General features: G+C 47.9%; 1 protein-coding gene across 1 annotated transcript in view; it reads right to left on the bottom strand.

The window, feature by feature from the left end:
- The window catches only part of LOC311243477 (AP-4 complex subunit beta-1-like), a gene marked incomplete at its 3' end in the record, with an annotated part of 55,358 nt that overhangs the window by 11,331 nt on the left and 18,425 nt on the right, over positions 1–25,602 (bottom strand). The window contains exons 4-7 of the mRNA XM_084332712.1: positions 21,176–21,306; positions 19,707–19,854; positions 4,866–5,151; positions 2,891–2,989 (exon numbers count right to left, since the gene is read on the bottom strand). Of these exons, the coding sequence (XP_084188838.1) occupies positions 2,891–2,989; positions 4,866–5,151; positions 19,707–19,854; positions 21,176–21,306 (664 nt within the window). The remainder of the gene's footprint in view (positions 1–2,890; positions 2,990–4,865; positions 5,152–19,706; positions 19,855–21,175; positions 21,307–25,602) is intronic.

The following is a 25,602-nucleotide window of genomic DNA, read 5'->3' as shown; positions in this document are numbered from 1 at the left end:
ATAGCATGTACAATAATTATGTATATATATTAAGGCTGTCAAATATATCGCGTTAATATCGCGTTAACTCCCGATTCTATTAATGCCACTAATTTTTTTAACTCAAGATTAACTTTTTTTTTTTTTTTTTTTTTATATTTTTTTTAATACTAGACTTCACTCAGGTGTATTATTGATGCTCTCATTGATACTATGTTTGTTTCTGAAGTGTGTGTGTGTGTGTGTGTGTGTGTGTGTGTGTGTGTGTGTGTGTGTGTGTGTGTGTGTGTGTGTGTGTGTGTGTGTGTGTGTGTGTGTGTGTGTGTGTGAGATATAGAGAGAGAGGGGGGTGAGAGAGATGAGGAAGGGGCAAAAGAGAAAAAGAGCTGGGAGAGTGTGTGTGTGAGGGAGAGAGGGGGGTGTGTGATTAATCAGCCCTTGTGTGTGTGAATGTAACAAGTTCCTAACGTTTTCTTTCCCCTATTATTTCATGCACACTTTATTCATTGTTTTAAATTATTATTTTCTTTTAAGTTATTTTGTGCATCACTCTGTTTTGAATTTGATGCAAATTTGCAATGCATGAGGGTCATCCTTTTGTGTTAAATGGCTGCACAAAGCAAGCATTTGTTGCCTCGCATGTTGATAAGAGGATTAAAACTTGGAACTTGAAAAAGATCTGTTTAAGGTAAAAAAAAAATTTAAATAAAAATGCGATTAATTTGCGATTAATCGCGAGTTAACTATGGACAATCATGCGATTAATCGAGTTAAATATTTTAATCGTTTGACAGCACTAATATATATATATATATATATATATATATATATATATATATATATATATATATATTCTCCACATTTTTACATATCTGTAGATACTATATCTATATCTGTACATATCCCTTACCTACTCTTACTAGTTACACTGCTGGCCAGTATGACTTACTACCATACTGTCTTTATACCTGTATCACTGTACATACTAATAGTGTATTTTGATATTTAATACTAATAAAGTGTGTTTTGATATATGAACTGACACTAATAAAGTGTGTTTTGAGCAATGAATACTAATAAAGTGTGTTTTGATAAATGCATACTAATAAAGTGTGTTTTGATAAATGAATACGAATAGTGTGTTTTGATAAATGAATAATACCTAGTGTGTTTTGATAAATGCATACTAATAAAGTGTGTTTTGATAAATGCATACTAATAAAGTGTGTTTTGATAAATGAATACGAATAGTGTGTTTTGATAAATGAATACTACCTAGTGTGTTTTGATAAATGCATACTAATAAAGTGTGTTTTGATAAATGCATACTAATAAAGTGTGTTTTGATAAATGAATACGAATAGTGTGTTTTGATAAATGAATACTACCTAGTGTGTTTTGATAAATGCATACTAATAAAGTGTGTTTTGATAAATGAATACTACCTAGTGTGTTTTGATAAATGAATACTAATAAAGTGTGTTTTGATAAATTAATAATAGAATAGAATAGAATAGAATAGAAATACTTTAATCATCCCGAGGGAAATTTGGCACTACAAATCGCTCACAGTAAACATTTAGTTAGACAAAACAATTAGACACGAATAAGAATAAAGAATAAAATAAGCCTAAGAATAAAATAATAATAATAAAATACGGTCCGGGATTTACATTTCCTATGTTATGTATATACATTCTAATATAAAATATACAGTAAAAATATACGGCAATCTACAGTAAATGTACAGTAAGTGTAATATTGAACAATGTCGTTTTAAAAGTAAAAGTCCAGGAAGATGGTAACTGTCACCCTGTGCTCAGTGATGCAGTGAGGCACAGTGATGCATTATAAATAGGGCTGTCAGTTTATTGCGTTAATTAGATTAATTAATTACACAGCAAATTATCGCGTTATGAAAATTAACTCAAAATTAATACAAAAAAAAATAATATTTTTTTTTTATTAAATTATTATTATATATTTTTTTAAATCTCATTAATTCCATTAAAACATAGAATAAGGCAGCTGGGTAGCGCAGCGGACTAAGCGTCTGTCTACCACCGCAGAGACAGTGGGATCGAATCCAGCTGCGGTACCTCCGGCTTGGTCGGCCGTCCATACTGACACAATTGGCCGTGTCAGCGGGTGGGAAGCCGGCGTGGGTGGGTCCTGGTCGTTGTAAACAGCGACTCCTACAGTTCGGTCGGGGCGCCTGCACAGCGAGGGAAGGATCTGGGGGAGGTAGTGTGACCTTCCACACGTTACACTCCCCCAGTGAGAGTCTGCGCTGCCCGGTGAAAAGAAGCGGTGGGCTGGGTACACATGTGTCGGAGGAAGCATGCGATAGTCTCCGCCCTCCCAGACCAACGGTAGGGGGTAGAGTGTGCAACGACCAGGAAGGGGATTGGGAATTGGCATAACGACTAACATTGGGATGGGAGAAAAACGGAAAAAGGAGGGGGGGGGGGGGAGATAATAAAAAAAAATAAAAAAAACGTAGAATAAACATTTACAGACTTTCTTTTTAAATCAGTGATGGCTGTGAGACCCATGTTACTGACCAGACACTCTGTATCAGTGATGGCTGTCAGACCCATGTTACTGACCAGACACTCTGTATCAGTGATGGCTGTCAGACCCATGTTACTGACCAGACACTCTGTATCAGTGATGGCTGTCAGACCCATGTTACTGACCAGACACTCTGTATCAGTGATGGCTGTCAGACCCATGTTACTGACCAGACACTCTATACCAGTGAGTGTTTACCATTAAATATACCATTACATATGTTTCTAAAGATGTCTCCGTCTCCAGTAGCACCCTCTTTGATGTATCGACTGTATTGTGGACGCTCCTCCCAGCCGGTGGCACGGAGGTATGGTGTGATGTGGTGAGAGAACATTACCTGCATCTTCCTTTGTTTAATGTAGGCTGGCTCTGCGTAGCCACAGAAGAAGCGCTTGTAGTGCGCCCCCATCAGGCCGGGAAGAGAACGCAGCAGCAGCTGAAGGAGGAGAGGAGAGAGGAGGAGAGAGGAGAGGAGAGGAGGAGGAGGAGGAGAGGAGGAGGAGAGGGGGAGAAGAGAGGAGAGGAGGAGGAGAGGGAGAGGAGGAGCGAGGAGAGGAGGAGGAGAGGGAGAGGAGAGAGGAGGGGAGGAGGAGAGGGAGAGGAGGAGCGAGGAGAGGAGGAGGAGAGGGGGAGGAGAGGAGGAGGGGAGAGGGGGAGGAGAGGAGGAGAGAGGAGGGGAGAGGGGGAGGAGAGGAGGAGAGGGGAGAGGAGAGGGGAGAGGAGAGGAGGAGAGGAGGAGGAGAGGGGGAGGAGGGGAGGGAGAGGAGAGAGGAGGGGAGAGGGGGAGGAGAGGAGGAGAGGGGAGAGGAGGAGAGGAAAGAGGAGGAGGAGAGGAGGAGGAGGAGGAGGAGGAGGAGAAGAGAGGAGAGGAGGAGAGGGGGAGAAGAGAAGAGGAGGAGAGGGAGAGGAGAGAAGAGGGGAGAGGAGAGGAGAGAGGAGAGGAGGAGAGGGGGAGAAGAGAAGAGGAGGAGAGGGAGAGGAGAGAGGAGAGGAGGAGGAGAGGAGGAGAGAGGGAGGAGAGAGGAGAGGAGTGGAGGGGGAAAAGAGGGGGAGGAGAGGATAGAGGAGATGGGCCACACACACACACACACACACACACACTTGAGAGGAGAGGAGGAGAGAGGAAGAGGAGAGGGGGAGAAGAGAAGAGAGGAGGAGAGGGAGAGGAGGAGCGAGGAGAGGAGGAGGAGAGGGAGATGAGAGAGGAGGGGAGAGAGGGAGGAGAGGGGGAGAGGGGAGAGGAGGAGAGGAGGAGGAGAGGGGGAGGAGAGGAGGGGAGGGAGAGGAGAGAGGAGGGGGAGGAGAGGAGGAGAGGGGAGAGGAGAGAGGAGAGAGGAGAGGAGGAGAGGAAAGAGGAGGAGAGGAGGAGGAGGAGAAGAGAGGAGAGGAGGAGAGGGAGAGGAGAGAGGAGGAGAGAGGAGGGGAGAGGAGAGGGGAGGGGAGAGGAGAGGAGAGGAGAGGAGAGGAGGAGAGGAGAGGGGGAGAAGAGAAGAGGAGGAGAGGGAGAGGAGAGGAGGAGAGAGGGAGGAGAGAGGAGAGGAGTGGAGAGGGGGAAAAGAGGGGGAGGAGAGGGGGAGGAGAGGATAGAGGAGATGGGCCTCACACACACACACACACTTGAGTAACAATGGCAGTGAACGTAGGTACTTCTCTCTCTCTCTATTCTATATTTTCTCCATTGTGAGTGACAATAGCAGTGACTCACAGGCGCTAACCCATTCTCTCTCCATCCTTCACTCCATTCTCTCTCCATCCTTCACTCCATTCTCTCTCCATCCTTCACTCCATTCTCTCTCCATCCTTCACTCCATTCTCTCTCCATCCTTCACTCCATTCTCTCTCCATCCTTCACTCCATTCTCTCTCCATCCTTCACTCCATTCTCTCTCCATCCTTCACTCCATTCTCTCTCCATCCTTCACTCCATTCTCTCTCTCCTTCTTTCTGTAAGACAGTGACAGGATGATTCTCCATTCTACACTTTTCTCTCCCTTGATAAATGCAATGGCACGCACACACACACCTGAATCACCCCAAGGGGATCAATAAAGGAATGTCTTATCTTATCTCACACACATACACAGACACACTTACACTTTCACATAAACACACCTGTACGTCACACACAGATAAACACACACAGATAAACACACACACATGTACGTCACACACAGATAAACACACACACACCTGTACGTCACACACAGATAAACACACACACCTGTACGTCACACACAGATAAACACACACACCTGTATGTCACACACAGATAAACACACACACCTGTGTGTCACTACAGATAAACACACACACCTGTATGTGGCAGAGGGTTGAGAACTTCATCTCCCTCGACGCGCTCCCGCAGGCGACCAGCAGGGGGCCCCGCACGCGCTCCAGGGCGGACAGGCTGACGGCGGGCAGGCCGGAGCAGAGGCAGAGGAAGAGGCTCAGCGTGGCGGCCATGACGGGGGGGTGGGGGCTGAGCAGGTGGGGGTCCAGCAGGGACAGGATGTCGAACAGCTCCTCCTCAGTCTGGGGGCGGTACCTCTGGAGGATCCTCAGGGTCTCGGACTGACCCCACACGTCACACTCCTTCAGCCTGCGGGACAGAACCAGAACCAGAACCTTCAGTCTGGAGGACAGAGCAGAACCAGAACCTTCAGTCTGGAGGACAGAGCAGAACCAGAACCTTCAGCCTGGAGGACAGAGCAGAGCCAGAACCTTCAGCCTGCAGGACAGAGCAGAACCAGAACCTTCAGTCTGGAGGACAGAGCAGAACCAGAACCTTCAGTCTGGAGGACAGAGCAGAACCAGAACCTTCAGTCTGGAGGACAGAGCAGAACCAGAACCTTCAGTCTGCAGGACAGAGCAGAACCAGAACCTTCAGCCTAGAGGACAGAGCAGAACCAGAACCTTCAGTCTGCAGGACAGAGCAGAACCAGAACCTTCAGTCTGCAGGACAGAGCAGAACCAGAACCTTCAGCCTGGAGGACAGAGCAGAACCAGAACCTTCAGTCTGCAGGACAGAGCAGAACCAGAACCTTCAGTCTGCAGGACAGAGAACCAGAACCTTCAGCCTGCAGGACAGAGCAGAACCCGACACTGAACCAGCCTGAGAGGACAGAGCCGTCATCGCCGCTTCAAGACCCAAATCTGCATGTTGCTACGAACTCCAACGGTCCTTACAGCTCGAGATCCTCCCCTCTGTCGCAGAGTTTAAAACCTTGATCAGTTTGTAACCGAGTCAGGCCAGTTAAATGTACATTGTAGGGATGGGCATTTTTTTTTTTAAATCCAGATCGATTGATCGCATGATATACTCGATTAATCGTGTATTACTCGTGGAGGGGGGAAAACTATTTTTTTATTTATTTTTTTAATTAAAACGTAATTTTGTTCATTCACGTATGTTTAATGAAACCAACAAACAGTTATAATCTTACACATACATGTGAAACAAATGTGTAAAAAAAATAAAAAGAATACATATTTTTTTTACATAAAAATTATTAATAATTTAAGATCGAGTTTTCTCATAGCCGCGGCCCGCGAGTAATCGATTACTCACGCCCATCCCTAGTACATTGTGAAATGTCTTTTTACCCTTTCCTGTATAAATAAACTATAAATTAAATTAAATGATCTCCAACCCTTGTCCATGAAGTTGTACATGTTTTATGTTTGATTTGTTATCCTTGCTGTAACTGAGGGGTACAATTCCCTGACTGTATTGATAAGTATGGTATCATTAAACCACTACCGCTTTATGTACTTTAACTACTGGCCATACAGTACACAATATCTAAATATGATGAACACTTTCCCACCATGAAACCAGGTCCACACAAAGGTAATAATCCAATATTTAATATATAGCAAAAGGTACATATAATATTCACCATTACATTTATGATTTGAATGCTCTTGTAAGGCAAATGAGTACTCGTAGGCAAATCAACACTGAATGTCCAATCTCTGGTTACGCAGGAAGCAAGTATACAACCTGGCTCTTAGGGAATTATATCTATGGTCACTTAATGGTTATAGCTGGATATACTGAATGGGTCCTCCCGGTTGTAGGCCGGTAGGGGGGGTAGGAGAGCCGTCGGCCGTATCCCGTCTGGTCAACGATGTCTAGGGAGACTTCACGTACAGAAGACAGTGCAGTAGAATCTTGATCCACAGATGAATACACCTTGGCTCTCTTGTAGGCTGTAGCTGTAGCTGTAGCTCCACAGTGAAGAAGAAGCGAGGCGACCTCAGTCTGGTCTGAGCGCCGTCTCACCTTGACTCCTTTCGGGGTAGATCCAACACTCACCGGTGTTGGCGATTATCCGCTCCACAATCAAAGTACCAAAGCAAATATATATTCCATGCCGCATAGGGCTCAGCAGTCGTCGGGTAGGTAATCCAATGTACAGGTCCACTCGGTCCTCGCCTAGAACTCCTCGGATGAAAGCACCACGCGTGGTCTGCCCAACCTGGTTAAGACTCTAGATAACACGAGGAAGCGATGGGGGTGCTGCTCACTTTAGAACTCTAACCGCACGATGCACCATACATAATAGACTATTATTACTTAATAGAAATACGGTGCCAAACTCTGGCAATTCAGCTATTAATTCGCACGAGGTCTCACTGCTATTCTAAGGCCAAACAGGCCATACTACACTGCACGCGGTATCGTGGGGTGAGGCTTCACGTTCTGTTACTTAGTTGGGTAGAAGGGTAAAGGACTAAGAGGAATTCTACATTTCTTGCGCCATATTTATATGCACGGTGGACAAATAGTGCTTTCGGTAGCCGTATTCCTGCGCGGAGCCGGGGCTAGTAAGGGCATGTCTCGTCGGTACCTTTGAACTTGAACGCCAGGGGCTGGTCCCTGGCGCCTGGTCCTTTTGTCCAATAAGAGAATGAACTATTATGGGCTGTAGTAGAATAAAGGAATATTCCGTGTATATGTACAAGGAATATACAAGGGATATCAAACGATATACAAATACTATTCAATATATATCCATAAATAAATATATATATTCGGTTTAATCTGATCCTTCACAACAGCCGCTCCCTAATTAGTCCCACCTAATTAGCTAAGCAGAGACAGATTAACCGCACTGTCCACTACTCAATGTCCGCTGTAAGGGTCAGTCAACTCACAAAGTCATAGGGTCATGGTCGTCATCGATAGTATCGGGGAGCCTTGGCAGTTCTATTAGCCTCGCCACGGGTCGGGTGTAAGTCCGTCCTTGGACGAGCACTTCAGCTGCTCGGACCTTTCCATCGGCACCGGTGATCACTTTGCTTACGCGGCCAGCCGGCCACATAGCTCGGGGTAGTGACTGGTCGATAATCATGACGACTGTTCCTTCTGTCAAATTGTCTCTCTCTTTTACCCACTTCTGGCGGGTCTGTAGAGACGGTAGGTAGTGGAGTAGGAAGCTGTTCCAAAACTCGTCAGCCAGTACTTGACTGTACCTCCACATTCTTCGGCCGTTCGCTTCTTCAGGCCTGTACATTGTCTGTGGTAGCGCGGGGTCCAGCCGCCCCATCAAGAGGGTGTTGGGGGTGACTGGGTCGACATCTGCTACATCACTTGAGACGTAACCGAGGGGCTTTGAGTTCAATACTCCCTCGATCTCCGTGAGGACTGTCATTAGGACTTCTTCCGCCACGGTCTGGGCCCCAAGCACGGCGTACAGGGCTGTCTTTATGGAACGTACTTCTCGTTCCCAAGTTCCACCGAAGTGAGGTGCGTTCGGGGGATTAAACTGGAAGTCAATCTGGGATGGAGCGAGGTGGGTCTTAAGTTCTGGGCCCATAGCTTGGAAGCTCTCTCTCAGCTCTCTTTCTCCGCCTTTGAAGTTTGTCCCGTGATCAGACAACAATGTAGACGGTTTTCCTTTCCGTGATGTGAATCTTCGGAAGGCCATAAGGAATGAGTCTGTGCTCATGGTTGGGAGGAGTTCGATATGTATCGCTCTGGTGGTCATGCATTTGAATACAATACCCCACCGCTTCTCGGTTCCTCTTCCTCTCTTTATATACAGCGGGCCAAAACAGTCCATACCGGTGGAGTGAAAGGGCTTGTCGCCGAGTCGGAGGCGACAGGGAGGTAGGTCAGCCATCCGGGGTATACTGGGCTGCGCGCGCCACTTACGGCAGTCTAGACAGGTTCGCTGGAAGCGCCGCACTGCTTCTCTCCCTTGCAGTATCCAATAACGACGTCTGATCTCCGCGAAGACTCTCTCTGCCCCTGCGTGGTGCACATCCTCGTCGTATTTCTTTATGATCAGCTCTGTGACCTTATGTCGGCTGTTCAAGACTATCGGGTACTTAACGTCATCCGGTAGGTCTGGGGCTCTCCGCAGACGACCACCCACTCTGATGAGATTATGGGCGTCGCTCTCGGGGGCTAGGTGGAGCAGTCTGCTGTCTGATGGGACGGGCTTTGCTCCCTGTAGACAGGCTAGCTCATCGGGGAACGAGACTCTCTGGGCTCGTTGTAGTAGAAGGAGTTCTGCTTCTTCGTAGTCAGCTGCTGAAATGTCAGTTGTGGGCTGAACCTCTGGGTGGTGCCACAGAAATGTCTTTCGCTGCGCACTCTCTAGGGTGAGGCAATCGTCTAGAACCGGGTCTGTGGGGACGAGTGTGTGTGTCAACCCACAGAACATAGGTTTCTTGTTCTCTGCCTCCTCTTTACTCGCCTCCCGTGGGGTGGGTGTAGGCCACTCTTCTTCGGGGAGCTTGAGGAACTCTGGCCCGTCACTGTAGAGGTTGTGACGGGTGAGGTCATCCAGGGACATTCCCCGGGTGATGACGTCAGCTGGGTTGTGTTTGGTGTCCACATACCTCCAGCTGGTTACTTCTGTTAACTCTTGAATCTCGGTGACTCTGACTCCCACGAAGACCTTGTATCTGCACGAATCGGACCGGATCCATGTGAGTACGGTCGTGGAGTCTGACCACAAGATTGTTCTTTGCACCGGGATGGTGAGTTCACGTTGGATTAACGTGGCGAGCTGCGCTCCTGCTAGGGCTGCGCAGAGCTCTAGACGCGGGATAGATTGTTGCTTGCGTGGGGCTATTCTTGAGCGAGCCAGGATGAAAGCAGTATGTATTTCTCCTCCCTCCTCTCGGGCACGCAAGTAAGCCACCGAACCGTAGGCTACTTCGGAGGCGTCGCTGAATACGTGCAGGTCGATCTTGCATGTCTCTGGCCTCACTGTGGGTGGGAAGTAGCTGCGGCGTATATTAACACCTGGGAGTGAGCGGAGTTCCATCTCCCACTCTCTCCATGTGGATGCAAGGTGTTCGGGTATGGGATCGTCCCAGCCCTGGTCTTTGTCCCATAGCGCTCTTACAATCATCTTTGCCCTGGTGGTGTAAGGTAGAATACATCCCAACGGGTCATATTGTCTGGCGAGTGTTCTGTATACACTCCGTCTGGTGGTCGGTATTGCCGTCGACCTTCCCTGCTCCTTGGTCAGGGGTTTGTGTCTATAATGGAGCGAGTCTGTTTTGAAGCGCCAGACTAGTCCTAGTGTCATTTCTTGGGCTTCTCCTGGGATGGTCGCCATCCAGGTGTCGCTGCTCGCGGCCTTGTCCTCGGGGGAGAGGCTGCGCAGTACTTGCGGGTCGCTGCTGGCCCACTGCCTGAGATCAAAGCCGCCTTTGATCAGGGAGGCGCGGAGCTTGAGTAGGAGAGCCTCGGCTTCTTCTGGCGTCGAGACGCTTTGTAAACAGTTGTCCACGTAGAAACTATTTGTCACACTTTGTTGGACCTCTTCATCTGCTGCTGGGTCCTCTGCAACGTGCTTTTGCAGTGCAAACGTAGCACAGCATGGGCTGCATGTGGTTCCGAAAGGGAGGACTTCCCATTGATAGATGGCTGGGTGCTCATCTCCGATCCTCTCTCTCCATAGGAACCGCAGCAGGGGCTTGTCCTCCTCCACTAGTCTCACCTGCAGGAACATCCCTTTGATGTCGCCGCTGATAGCCACCTTGTCCTGGCAGAAGCGTAGTAGCACGCCTAGTAGGGAGGGGCCGAGTGTTGGGCCGGCCAAGGGTTCTTTATTCAGATTTTGTGATCCGATCTGGTAGCTGCAGTTAAACACAATGCGATCCTTGCCGTTGTGGTGGACCTTGTGGTGCGGCACGTACCATGATTCGGTCGTCTGATCGGCCTCTTTAATGTCAATTTTCTTTATGTGTCCCGCTGTGATTAATTTGTTAATCTCAGCGCGGTACACAGCTTCTTGAGCGGGGTCTTTGGCTAGGCGCCGCTCTGTGTTCAATAGATACCGCTCCGTCGCCTCTTTTGTAGCGCGAAAGGTGGGCATTCCCTCTCGCCGCAGGAGTGGGATGTCTCCTTCTGTCGCTCTGGAGTGGAGGCAGCTAGTGGCTGCTGTTCGGTTAAGAGACTTGGCGAGGGGGCCTTGTAATGTCCATCCTAGGCGGGTCTCGACTGCTGCAGGACAACCTCTGGGTCCTGTATGGACCCGGTCTATCGGGACTATGAGGTCTGCATGGTCGGAGCCTATCAGCAGGGTCGGGGTGGCACCGTCTATGAGCGGGATAGGGAGTTGACGCAGGTGCACATATTTCTCCATCAGCTTGGCGATGGGGTAGGTGTACTGCGATAGTCCTATTTCTTGGCTGGTGAAAGCATTAGTAATCCTGTACCGTCTCTCGGGCTGCCCGCTTGCTGCGATAGTGAAGGAGACATTCTCGCCCTTTATCGTCTTTAGATCTCGTCTTATTGTCCGAATAGTCATCTGGTTCTCGCTCCCCCGTAGCCCCAGCTGGGCCGCAGCGGACGCGAGGAGAAGGGTCTTCTCTGACTCGTCATCAAGGACGGCGTAAGTGTCCATGATCTTATCTTGGTAACTCAGTGTTACACGGACCACCTTTAAGAGCACCTGGGCGCCGCTGCTGCTAGCGGGGTCAATGTACATAACACTTGCCTTTGTGCTGCTGGATGGTGCAGGCTTTCTTTTGTTACTGTCGTGTAGGACATCCAGATGGGCTCCGTCACACCGACTACACCTCTTCTTTAGGCGGCACTCGGCTGCCATGTGACTGCGCGCACATCGGTAACAGCGCCTGTTGGACTTTATCCAGTGACTCACTTCTTCAGCGGTCATCTTCTTGAACTGGTCACATTGTGACAACCAGTGTTCCTTCTCGCAGTACGGGCACACCATCTTCCACTTCTCTTTCATCGAGGGGGTACTGTGGTTCTTGCTGCTCGGTACTGATTCTGATTGGTGCATGACAGTCACCGATCTTCGGCCATCGTTTACTCTCCTAGGTCCCTCTCTGGAGCTTGGTGTGCTCCGCACGAACGTATCCAGCCGTAGGCTGCTGACTTCTCTCGCCAGGAAGTCGGCTAGGTCTAGGAGGGATGGCTCGGGACCGTTAGGATCACGGTGGTCTCTTTGCCGCCTGAAGCGCTCCTGTCAGGCGGGCGGCAGCTTCTCTAAAATCCTCTCGACGTTCGAGTTTGCGTATAGTTCGTGCATACCCTTTTCTCGTTGCGCCCCCAGCATCCCTACCAGGGATTGTACTTTGATAGACAGGTCGTCTAGTGAGCGATTGTCTGTTGCTGGGGGTAGGCGGTCAATATGCCTTATCTCTTGTATTATGTAATCCCATATACGTCCATATCTTTGGTCTAGTGCTGCTAGAGCCGCGGTGTATGGGGTAGTAGAGGTGGCATAGGCCAGCGCTATGTTGTGCGCTCTGGGCACTTTCAGGTGCTTCAATAGGATCGCATACTTGTGGCGTTCATCAGCTACATCCACCATCATTGTCTCTAAGCACATCCGTAGCTCCGTGTACTGTGCTCGGTTCTCATGGGTGAAGTCTGGAAACGTCGGTGTGCCAATGTATGACGCCGTGGATGGCTGGCACATCGGTGAGCGTTGGAAGAGAGGCCTCCTGGGCGAGTCTCCTCTTACGCCTCTCGGTGGGCTGGTACTGGCAGGGTACCATGGCCCGCTGGTCCAGGTGCTATTCCTCGGGACTGGTCGACCTCTTCATCTGCTGCTGGGTCCTCTGCAACGTGCTTTTGCAGTGCAAACGTAGCACAGCATGGGCTGCATGTGGTTCCGAAAGGGAGGACTTCCCATTGATAGATGGCTGGGTGCTCATCTCCGATCCTCTCTCTCCATAGGAACCGCAGCAGGGGCTTGTCCTCCTCCACTAGTCTCACCTGCAGGAACATCCCTTTGATGTCGCCGCTGATAGCCACCTTGTCCTGGCAGAAGCGTAGTAGCACGCCTAGTAGGGAGGGGCCGAGTGTTGGGCCGGCCAAGGGTTCTTTATTCAGATTTTGTGATCCGATCTGGTAGCTGCAGTTAAACACAATGCGATCCTTGCCGTTGTGGTGGACCTTGTGGTGCGGCACGTACCATGATTCGGTCGTCTGATCGGCCTCTTTAATGTCAATTTTCTTTATGTGTCCCGCTGTGATTAATTTGTTAATCTCAGCGCGGTACACAGCTTCTTGAGCGGGGTCTTTGGCTAGGCGCCGCTCTGTGTTCAATAGATACCGCTCCGTCGCCTCTTTTGTAGCGCGAAAGGTGGGCATTCCCTCTCGCCGCAGGAGTGGGATGTCTCCTTCTGTCGCTCTGGAGTGGAGGCAGCTAGTGGCTGCTGTTCGGTTAAGAGACTTGGCGAGGGGGCCTTGTAATGTCCATCCTAGGCGGGTCTCGACTGCTGCAGGACAACCTCTGGGTCCTGTATGGACCCGGTCTATCGGGACTATGAGGTCTGCATGGTCGGAGCCTATCAGCAGGGTCGGGGTGGCACCGTCTATGAGCGGGATAGGGAGTTGACGCAGGTGCACATATTTCTCCATCAGCTTGGCGATGGGGTAGGTGTACTGCGATAGTCCTATTTCTTGGCTGGTGAAAGCATTAGTAATCCTGTACCGTCTCTCGGGCTGCCCGCTTGCTGCGATAGTGAAGGAGACATTCTCGCCCTTTATCGTCTTTAGATCTCGTCTTATTGTCCGAATAGTCATCTGGTTCTCGCTCCCCCGTAGCCCCAGCTGGGCCGCAGCGGACGCGAGGAGAAGGGTCTTCTCTGACTCGTCATCAAGGACGGCGTAAGTGTCCATGATCTTATCTTGGTAACTCAGTGTTACACGGACCACCTTTAAGAGCACCTGGGCGCCGCTGCTGCTAGCGGGGTCAATGTACATAACACTTGCCTTTGTGCTGCTGGATGGTGCAGGCTTTCTTTTGTTACTGTCGTGTAGGACATCCAGATGGGCTCCGTCACACCGACTACACCTCTTCTTTAGGCGGCACTCGGCTGCCATGTGACTGCGCGCACATCGGTAACAGCGCCTGTTGGACTTTATCCAGTGACTCACTTCTTCAGCGGTCATCTTCTTGAACTGGTCACATTGTGACAACCAGTGTTCCTTCTCGCAGTACGGGCACACCATCTTCCACTTCTCTTTCATCGAGGGGGTACTGTGGTTCTTGCTGCTCGGTACTGATTCTGATTGGTGCATGACAGTCACCGATCTTCGGCCATCGTTTACTCTCCTAGGTCCCTCTCTGGAGCTTGGTGTGCTCCGCACGAACGTATCCAGCCGTAGGCTGCTGACTTCTCTCGCCAGGAAGTCGGCTAGGTCTAGGAGGGATGGCTCGGGACCGTTAGGATCACGGTGGTCTCTTTGCCGCCTGAAGCGCTCCTGTCAGGCGGGCGGCAGCTTCTCTAAAATCCTCTCGACGTTCGAGTTTGCGTATAGTTCGTGCATACCCTTTTCTCGTTGCGCCCCCAGCATCCCTACCAGGGATTGTACTTTGATAGACAGGTCGTCTAGTGAGCGATTGTCTGTTGCTGGGGGTAGGCGGTCAATATGCCTTATCTCTTGTATTATGTAATCCCATATACGTCCATATCTTTGGTCTAGTGCTGCTAGAGCCGCGGTGTATGGGGTAGTAGAGGTGGCATAGGCCAGCGCTATGTTGTGCGCTCTGGGCACTTTCAGGTGCTTCAATAGGATCGCATACTTGTGGCGTTCATCAGCTACATCCACCATCATTGTCTCTAAGCACATCCGTAGCTCCGTGTACTGTGCTCGGTTCTCATGGGTGAAGTCTGGAAACGTCGGTGTGCCAATGTATGACGCCGTGGATGGCTGGCACATCGGTGAGCGTTGGAAGAGAGGCCTCCTGGGCGAGTCTCCTCTTACGCCTCTCGGTGGGCTGGTACTGGCAGGGTACCATGGCCCGCTGGTCCAGGTGCTATTCCTCGGGACTGGTCGTGCGTCATGCTCACCCGTGAATCGAGTCAGGGGTCTGTAGCGCAGAGCCGCGGGGGTATAGCCTGGGCTGTACTGGACCTCCTGGTCCTGTGGAGTACTGTGCTGCTGTCGGGCTTGACTCTCCTCTTCTCCCTCTTCTTCCTCTGCCAGGTCTTCTAGATCCTGTAGTCGTCTATTTAGCCTCTCCGCGGTGTCCGCCGTTCCTTCCTTGTAGCTGGGTCTCACTTGGACCGGTCGGGGAAGGAGTTCGGAGGGGCGTGTGGGCTCTCTCTGGCGGTCGGGTTCAAGGTCGCCTGCTCGGTCAGGGGAGGGTGCCCTTGACACGTGTCTTGACGAGGCCCTGGAACCCCTTGTGGAGGGAGGGGGTGTTGCCCTGGTGATCAGCTGCTCCATTAGCTGCGCTTGTAGTCTGTCGCGCTCGGCTTGTAGTCTGTCGCGCTCGGCTTCGCGCTGGATGAGAGCGATGTCGCGCTCTGCTTCTCTTTGGGCACCGTCAGCGGCGCGCTGGGTGTCGGACCGGTCTCTTGCCATATTCTCTTCCGTCTGAAGGCGTCTCAGCTCCAGACGTATGTGCTCTTCTTCGCTCCGTTGCTGTGTTTGGAGTCGATCGCGTTCACCCTGAAGTCGATCGCGTTCACCCTGGAGTCGATCGCGTTCGGTAGAGGCTGTCAGGGTGGCGAGGAACGCCTGTGACAGCATCCTCTCCGCCTCGCTGGGGGAAGACGCTTGTTGAGGTGAGCCGCTCCTGGCAGTACCGGTCGGGGATGCGTTCCTCTGCGGGGAGTCCTGGAGTTCTATCTCCTCGGCGCTCTCCTCATCTTGTTCCGTGCAGAGTTCCATCTCTGAAGGGTTGTCTTCCTCCCGGAGCTCTTGGGGGACTACTTCTTCGGTCTTGGCGGGGGGTAAAGTCGTGTCAGTTCCCTCCTGGTCCCCACCGTGAGCTTGGTCAGTTACATTAGAACCCACTAGGGCCTCTGTGGTCGGGGTATCCTGGTTGATAGGGTCGGACATAATTTTACTTTCTACTTTTACCGCGTTTACCGTTTGTAGAAGGCTAGGTAGTATACTGGCAGCGTAATCCTCTAAGTACTGAGGTGGCTGTCGTCTACGCTGCGGGCGTTCTACTTTAGGAGGACCGTTTCGTGGAGTGTTCATCATAGGCCATTTCAATATTAATACCACTATATTAATATTACACTAATTACCCTCCGGCTCGAAGGACCAATTGTAACTGAGGGGTACAATTCCCTGACTGTATTGATAAGTATGGTATCATTAAACCACTACCGCTTTATGTACTTTAACTATTGGCCATACAGTACACAATATCTAAATATGATGAACACTTTCCCACCATGAAACCAGGTCCACACAAAGGTAATAATCCAATATTTAATATATAGCAAAAGGTACATATAATATTCACCATTACATTTATGATTTGAATGCTCTTGTAAGGCAAATGAGTACTCGTAGGCAAATCAACACTGAATGTCCAATCTCTGGTTACGCAGGAAGCAAGTATACAACCTGGCTCTTAGGGAATTATATCTATGGTCACTTAATGGTTATAGCTGGATATACTGAATGGGTCCTCCCGGTTGTAGGCCGGTAGGGGGGGTAGGAGAGCCGTCGGCCGTATCCCGTCTGGTCAACGATGTCTAGGGAGACTTCATGTACAGAAGACAGTGCAGTAGAATCTTGATCCACAGATGAATACACCTTGGCTCTCTTGTAGGCTGTAGCTGTAGCTCCACAGTGAAGAAGAAGCGAGGCGACCTCAGTCTGGTCTGAGCGCCGTCTCACCTTGACTCCTTTCGGGGTAGATCCAACACTCACCGGTGTTGGCGATTATCCGCTCCACAATCAAAGTACCAAAGCAAATATATATTCCATGCCGCATAGGGCTCAGCAGTCGTCGGGTAGGTAATCCAATGTACAGGTCCACTCGGTCCTCGCCTAGAACTCCTCGGATGAAAGCACCACGCGTGGTCTGCCCAACCTGGTTAAGACTCTAGATAACACGAGGAAGCGATGGGGGTGCTGCTCACTTTAGAACTCTAACCGCACGATGCACCATACATAATAGACTATTATTACTTAATAGAAATACGGTGCCAAACTCTGGCAATTCAGCTATTAATTCGCACGAGGTCTCACTGCTATTCTAAGGCCAAACAGGCCATACTACACCGCACGCGGTATCGTGGGGTGAGGCTTCACGTTCTGTTACTTAGTTGGGTAGAAGGGTAAAGGACTAAGAGGAATTCTACATTTCTTGCGCCATATTTATATGCACGGTGGACAAATAGTGCCACTCTGCTTTCGGTAGCCGTATTCCTGCGCGGAGCCGGGGCTAGTAAGGGCATGTCTCGTCGGTACCTTTGAACTTGAACGCCAGGGGCTGGTCCCTGGCGCCTGGTCCTTTTGTCCAATAAGAGAATGAACTATTATGGGCTGTAGTAGAATAAAGGAATATTCCGTGTATATGTACAAGGAATATACAAGGGATATCAAACGATATACAAATACTATTCAATATATATCCATAAATAAATATATATATTCGGTTTAATCTGATCCTTCACAACACTTGCTCTTTGCCTCGTCTGGTTGTTGTCTTGTTGTTATGATTTTGTATGCCGTGTGATTTTATATGCTTTGTTCTGTGTACACTGGGTGTCACTGTGAACGAGGGAAACCTCAGTTGCCTTTTGAGTTTAAATAAAGGTTTGAAATTAAATGAAATGAAGACCATTAACGCTGGGGGGGGGCGACAGTGGCTCAGGAGGTAGAGCGGTCGTCTGGTAATCGGAAGTAGGGCTGGGCGATACTTACTTTCGCTTTCAAACCAGCTGCAGCCTGAGAACTGGAGTGTGTGAAAGGATGTAACACTAAAGATGGCGGCAACGACAAAGAATTGCTGCAAAATAAACATACATCTGTAATTTTTTTTTATTTATACCTATAACAATATCGATAATTATCGATATCGTGTGATATGATATTGTTATCGATATCGTTATTGCGATATCATTTTTGGCCATATCGCCCAGCCCTAATCAGAAGGTTCCCTAATTCGATCCGGGCAGTCTGAAAATATAGCCATTTTGTAGAACACAACACCGCACTGCCACCTAGTGGTGTGGTGGTGAACTGCAGACTGCAGCTCCCACAGATGAGATATGGGCGACAGCAGACGTTGAAGCATACCTCAAGCTTTAGTTGCCATGGGAACCACTCACTGTGCGATTCCCAGGCTTTGGGCAGAGATTGTTATTTTTTTTATAAATGTTTAAAAAATCGCCTCAAAATACAGTGAATTATAATTTTATATAATATGTTTTATGTTGTCGTTTTGTGCTACAGATGTCAGTAAAACAGGCAGAGCAACAGACAGACAGACAGACACGCATGCTGTTAGCAGTAAAACAGGCTTGAATGGGTTATCGCATTCACAAGTAGGATATGAATGTTTTGCCTGACAGTGGCGCTAGAGGAAAGGTCATGGGGTCACCAAAATCAATCTGTTTCTTCCACTAGGGGTCATGAACACGCACAGCAAATTTGAAAAGATTTGAATGAACGCTATTTGAAAGACACTCATTTGAATATTGAACATGTTTGGACTGATGGTGGCGCTAGAGGGAAGGTCATGGCACCAACATCAATCGGGTTCATCCTCCGGGGGTCATAGATGTACAACAGCAATTTGAAAGGAGTGGAATGAAAGCCACTGGAGTTATCGTGTTTACATGGAAGATCAGCTGTGGCGGGTGGGATCAATCCAGAACATCCCTGTCGTTTGTTAACTCATTGGACGCCAGTCACGAGTATAGTCGGGTTAACTCGCCGACGCTTGAGCGGCCAATCACGAGTATAGTCAGGTTTTAATCGTTATTTCTTTTATTAGCGATATCCATCCATTTTCATCCATCCAACCTGATGTTATCGTTGGGAATGGGTCTGAGCTCGCAAAAGGGCAAATACCGCCGCCTATCGTCTCCCGGATGGTATTGCACATTATTGGATTGGATTGGCTGGGACTGTGCATCAAAAAAAAAGTCCGGTCCAGGTTTCCCTTCTCGGGCATGCAGTAACGTTATACCACATTGACTGGGGACACTGAGCAGCGTGGATTATGTGTTTTGGATATATAACATTGGATCAATAAACGCAATCAATATTTGGAATGGCGATCAGGAATTGGATAATTTTTTTTGCAGGACATCAGATGTGAGGTAAGGAATCTATGTTACGAATCTTGGGTTAATCAGATATTCCTTTCACCGCCATCGGAGTGTGTGTGTGTGTGTGTGTGTGTGTGTGTGTGTGCGTGCCGTTTGGCGCCGACCAATGCACGGATAAGCGATTTTTCAGCCCGCTTCTGTATCGTGCACGAGGACACATATACTATCGATAATCTAGCGTTTATTTGAAAACGATTCATAAATCAGCCGAAAAATTACAACGTGTTTTGTGTATTCCACTAAAGGGCTATTATCGCATCTTTCTCTGGAATTACTAGAAATCACCAAAACTATATACCATTAACTATATTCAAAACGGTATCAAACGGAAATGTACCGATGAAAAAACAATCCGTTTGGTACATGTTGACTGCAAGCAAGTCATTGATAAGCGACGGGTGTATTAGACCCATAGCCATCATTTAAGATATATTTTAAGCACTCGCAAATCTCCCTGTCCTCCCATTGATAAAGCAGCGACCATCTTCTAGACCTAATTCAGTCATAATAGCTCCGGCGCTGAATGAGTTAATAACAATAATACAATAATAAAAGGCATAAAGCACACAGACGGATCACAGACAGACAAGACACACACCAACACTCACAGCCAGCTACCTGTTGAGGAGGTGATGAGCGATGGGTTTGTTGATGGCTATCCCCCCCTCCTCCTTCAAGATCTCCTCTAGTGCTCGCAGACAGTTGACCATCACCACAGGATCCGAGTCTCTGAGCAGACTGTACAGCTCATTCACTACCACGCCATCTACAATGAAGATAATATACTGTGAGAAGAAGTAGTAGTGGTAGTAGTAGTAGTAGTGGTAGTAGTAGCAGTAGTATAACTCTGCATGATAGCATGTACAATAGTGCTGTATATACCATATATACATTTATTATTTCTATTTACCGCATATATATCTCTACATCTGCATAATTATTTTGAAATACCTCTAAATACTATATCTATATCTGTACATATCCCTTACCTACTCTTACTAGTTACGCTGCTGGCCAGTACCAACTATTCGCCTGTTTTATTCTCCATCCATCGATCATCCATAGCAACACTATATTATCACAGACATCCAAGTTGGGGAATCCCCCTTTGAACGGCCCATCTAAGGTTTCTCTCCTCCACATTGCCTGTGGTGCTTTTTAGTGAGTTTTTCCATACCTTCGTTGGGGAATGTCTGGGAGTGTTGCATATTTAGATTTTTTTTTTATCCAATTTTTCTCCTCCTTTTTCAATTTTTCTCCCATCCCAATTTAGCCGTGCCAATTCTCCCCTCCCCTGTCTTGAACGTTGCTTGCATATGCCTCCCACTGGCCGGTTGTGGGGAGGATAGAAGCCTTGCATCACGTGTCCCCTCCGATACATGTGCAGGCAGCCAGTCGCATCTTTTCACCTGCCAGCACGGACTCTCATTTGGCGAGGAGTAACGTGTAGGAGGATCACACTGCCCCCGCCATTTTGCTGTCTCTGCTGTGCAGGCGCCCCAACCGACCTGTAGGAGTCGCTGTTTACAATGTCCAGATTACCACCCTTCGACTTCCCACCCGCTAACTCTGCCAATTGAGTTAGTATGACGGCCGGCCCAAGCCGGAGGCAACGCCGACAGCCGTATTCGAACCCGGTGTCTCTTGCGTTGGTGACGAGCGCAATGTCCGCTGCGCCACGCAGCCGCCCCACATATTTGGATTTTATGGTGGATTTTGTTCTTGATTTTTTGTGATGTTTCTTCTTGACTTGTTTAAAGAAGACTTGTACAGCCCATGGGGGCATTACCTTGTGATTTCTGGCTTTACAAATACATTTGATTTTATTTGATTCATGACTTACTACCATAGTGCCTTTATACCTGTATCACATACATATTAATACTACAACTCTGTACAAACATCTGATTAGCACTATTACTCAGTGGACAGTAGTACTAATTTATATATTTTATACCCAGTTTAATCACCTGGACATTGTATATTACTGTTGCACCGTTACATTTGCACTCTGGTTGGATGCCAAACTTCTTTTCATTGCACTGTACTTGTGCTGCATGATGACAGTACATTGTAATGTAACGTACCTATGTCAGAGGCGGGCTGCAGGTTGTGTAGCTTGGCCCATCCCAGCACGGCTACGCGTCTCACACAGGCTGCTCTGTCCTTCAGTCCTGCCGCCAGAGGCTGCTCCACATACTCCATCAGGCAGGGCAGCCTGGGGGAGACAACAGACAACAGTAAAGTGTTATAGTGTGAGACACAGAGGAGACAGACAGACAGACAGCAGTAAAGTGTTATAGTGTGAGACACAGAGGAGACAGACAGACAGTAAAGTGTTATAGTGTGAGACACAGAGGAGACAGACAGACAGACACCAGTAAAGTGTTATAGTGTGAGACACAGAGGAGACAGACAGACAGCAGTAAAGTGTTATAGTGTGAGACACAGAGGAGACAGACAGACAGCAGTAAAGTGTTATAGTGTGAGACACAGAGGAGACAGACAGACAGCAGTAAAGTGTTATAGTGTGAGACACAGAGGAGACAGACAGACAGACAGACAGTAAAGTGTTATAGTGTGAGACACAGAGGAGACAGACAGACAGACAGCAGTAAAGTGTTATAGTGTGAGACACAGAGGAGACAGACAGACAGACAGCAGTAAAGTGTTATAGTGTGAGACACAGAGGAGACAGACAGACAGACAGCAGTAAAGTGTTATAGTGTGAGACACAGAGGAGACAGACAGACAGACAGCAGTAAAGTGTTATAGTGTGAGACACAGAGGAGACAGACAGACAGACAACAGTAAAGTGTTATAGTGTGAGACACAGAGGAGACAGACAGACAGACAGTAAAGTGTTATAGTGTGAGACACAGAGGAGACAGACAGACAGACAGTAAAGTGTTATAGTGTGAGACACAGAGGAGACAGACAGACAGACAGACAGACAGTAAAGTGTTATAGTGTGAGACACAGAGGAGACAGACAGACAGACAGCAGTAAAGTGTTATAGTGTGAGACACAGAGGAGACAGACAGACAGACAGACAGTAAAGTGTTATAGTGTGAGACACAGAGGAGACAGACAGACAGACAGCAGTAAAGTGTTATAGTGTGAGACACAGAGGAGACAGACAGACAGCAGTAAAGTGTTATAGTGTGAGACACAGAGGAGACAGACAGACAGCAGTAAAGTGTTATAGTGTGAGACACAGAGGAGACAGACAGACAGACAGACAGACAGTAAAGTGTTATAGTGTGAGACACAGAGGAGACAGACAGACAGACAGACAGTAAAGTGTTATAGTGTGAGACACAGAGGAGACAGACAGACAGACAGACAGTAAAGTGTTATAGTGTGAGACACAGAGGAGACAGACAGACAGACAGACAGTAAAGTGTTATAGTGTGAGACACAGAGGAGACAGACAGACAGACAGACAGTAAAGTGTTATAGTGTGAGACACAGAGGAGACAGACAGACAGACAGCAGTAAAGTGTTATAGTGTGAGACACAGAGGAGACAGACAGACAGACAGACAGCAGTAAAGTGTTATAGTGTGAGACACAGAGGAGACAGACAGACAGACAGTAAAGTGTTATAGTGTGAGACACAGAGGAGACAGACAGACAGACAGACAACAGTAAAGTGTTATAGTGTGAGACACAGAGGAGACAGACAGACAGACAGCAGTAAAGTGTTATAGTGTGAGACACAGAGGAGACAGACAGACAGACAGCAGTAAAGTGTTATAGTGTGAGACACAGAGGAGACAGACAGACAGACAGACAGTAAAGTGTTATAGTGTGAGACACAGAGGAGACAGACAGACAGACAGTAAAGTGTTATAGTGTGAGACACAGAGGAGACAGACAGACAGACAGACAGTAAAGTGTTATAGTGTGAGACACAGAGGAGACAGACAGCAGTAAAGTGTTATAGTGTGAGACACAGAGGAGACAGACAGACAGACAGACAGTAAAGTGTTATAGTGTGAGACACAGAGGAGACAGACAGACAGACAGCAGTAAAGTGTTATAGTGTGAGACACAGAGGAGACAGACAGACAGACAGCAGTAAAGTGTTATAGTGTGAGACACAGAGGAGACAGACAGACAGACAGTAAAGTGTTATAGTGTGAGACACAGAGGAGACAGACAGACAGACAGTAAAGTGTTATAGTGTGAGACACAGAGGAGACAGACAGACAGACAGACAGCAGTAAAGTGTTATAGTGTGAGACACAGAGGAGACAGACAGACAGACAGCAGTAAAGTGTTATAGTGTGAGACACAGAGGAGACAGACAGACAGACAGCAGTAAAGTGTTATAGTGTGAGACACAGAGGAGACAGACAGAAGTAAAGTGTTATAGTGTGAGACACAGAGGAGACAGACAGACAGACAGCAGTAAAGTGTTATAGTGTGAGACACAGAGGAGACAGACAGACAGACAGACAGACAGTAAAGTGTTATAGTGTGAGACACAGAGGAGACAGACAGACAGACAGCAGTAAAGTGTTATAGTGTGAGACACAGAGGAGACAGACAGACAGACAGACAGCAGTAAAGTGTTATAGTGTGAGACACAGAGGAGACAGACAGACAGACAGCAGTAAAGTGTTATAGTGTGAGACACAGAGGAGACAGACAGACAGACAGCAGTAAAGTGTTATAGTGTGAGACACAGAGGAGACAGACAGACAGACAGCAGTAAAGTGTTATAGTGTGAGACACAGAGGAGACAGACAGACAGACAGACAGACAGCAGTAAAGTGTTATAGTGTGAGACACTACAAAGAGTGACACGTTCAGCCGAACGCACAATTAGAGGGGGGCTTCCCACCCTCCAGAACATTTACAACAAGCGGTGCAAGGGGAAGGCTAAGAGAATTATTAAGGACTCGAGCCACCCGAACAACTGCCTCTTTGAACTGCTGCCGTCAGGCAAGCGATACCGGAGTCTTATGGCGAGCACAGAAAGACTCAGAAGGAGCTTCTATCCCCAGGCCATCAGGCTGCTAAACGAACAATAATCGCTAAACGAACAATAATCACTATGCAACAACCATCAAATGCACACAGCACACACACCCACACGCACACACTCACTCAAACAAACAACACACTGCAGCACCCACTCTCCACACTTTAGATCACACAAACACACTTACACTTTATATTTATTGATAAAGGATTTGCACTACAACTCGTACACCTACTGTGAATTGTACCTAAACTGCACCTCGTCCATTTATGCCTTGCACTATATAGTATTGTATATTAGTACACTGCACAGTATTGTATATTGTATGGTAACTACGTCTACGAACATTGTACATATGTCTAAACTGAACACTGTGACCTCTTTTTTTACTTCTAATTTTTACTATTTTTACTATGTTTTTATTTCATACTTATCTTGTCATGCACAGTCTCTGGAGCGCAACAGTAAGAAGCATTTTGTACAAAAGTATTCTGTACTTCTGTATGACAACTATTAAAGAAACTTGAAACTTGAACTTGAAACACAGAGGAGACAGACAGACAGACAGCAGTAAAGTGTTATAGTGTGAGACACAGAGGAGACAGACAGACAGACAGCAGTAAAGTGTTATAGTGTGAGACACAGAGGAGACAGACAGACAGACAGCAGTAAAGTGTTATAGTGTGAGACACAGAGGAGACAGACAGACAGACAGACAGCAGTAAAGTGTTATAGTGTGAGACACAGAGGAGACAGACAGACAGACAGCAGTAAAGTGTTATAGTGTGAGACACAGAGGAGACAGACAGACAGCAGTAAAGTGTTATAGTGTGAGACACAGAGGAGACAGACAGACAGACAGCAGTAAAGTGTTATAGTGTGAGACACAGAGGAGACAGACAGACAGACAGCAGTAAAGTGTTATAGTGTGAGACACAGAGGAGACAGACAGACAGACAGACAGACAGTAAAGTGTTATAGTGTGAGACACAGAGGAGACAGACAGACAGACAGCAGTAAAGTGTTATAGTGTGAGACACAGAGGAGACAGACAGACAGACAGCAGTAAAGTGTTATAGTGTGAGACACAGAGGAGACAGACAGACAGACAGACAGTAAAGTGTTATAGTGTGAGACACAGAGGAGACAGACAGACAGACAGCAGTAAAGTGTTATAGTGTGAGACACAGAGGAGACAGACAGACAGCAGTAAAGTGTTATAGTGTGAGACACAGAGGAGACAGACAGACAGACAGACAGCAGTAAAGTGTTATAGTGTGAGACACAGAGGAGACAGACAGACAGACAGCAGTAAAGTGTTATAGTGTGAGACACAGAGGAGACAGACAGACAGCAGTAAAGTGTTATAGTGTGAGACACAGAGGAGACAGACAGACAGCAGTAAAGTGTTATAGTGTGAGACACAGAGGAGACAGACAGACAGCAGTAAAGTGTTATAGTGTGAGACACAGAGGAGACAGACAGACAGACAGACAGTAAAGTGTTATAGTGTGAGACACAG

The sequence above is a fragment of the Notolepis coatsorum genome, assembly GCF_963971535.1.
Source record: "Notolepis coatsorum genome assembly, chromosome: 17".
Lineage (NCBI taxonomy): Eukaryota > Metazoa > Chordata > Actinopteri > Aulopiformes > Paralepididae > Notolepis > Notolepis coatsorum.
This window is presented reverse-complemented; position numbering and strand designations above follow the sequence as displayed.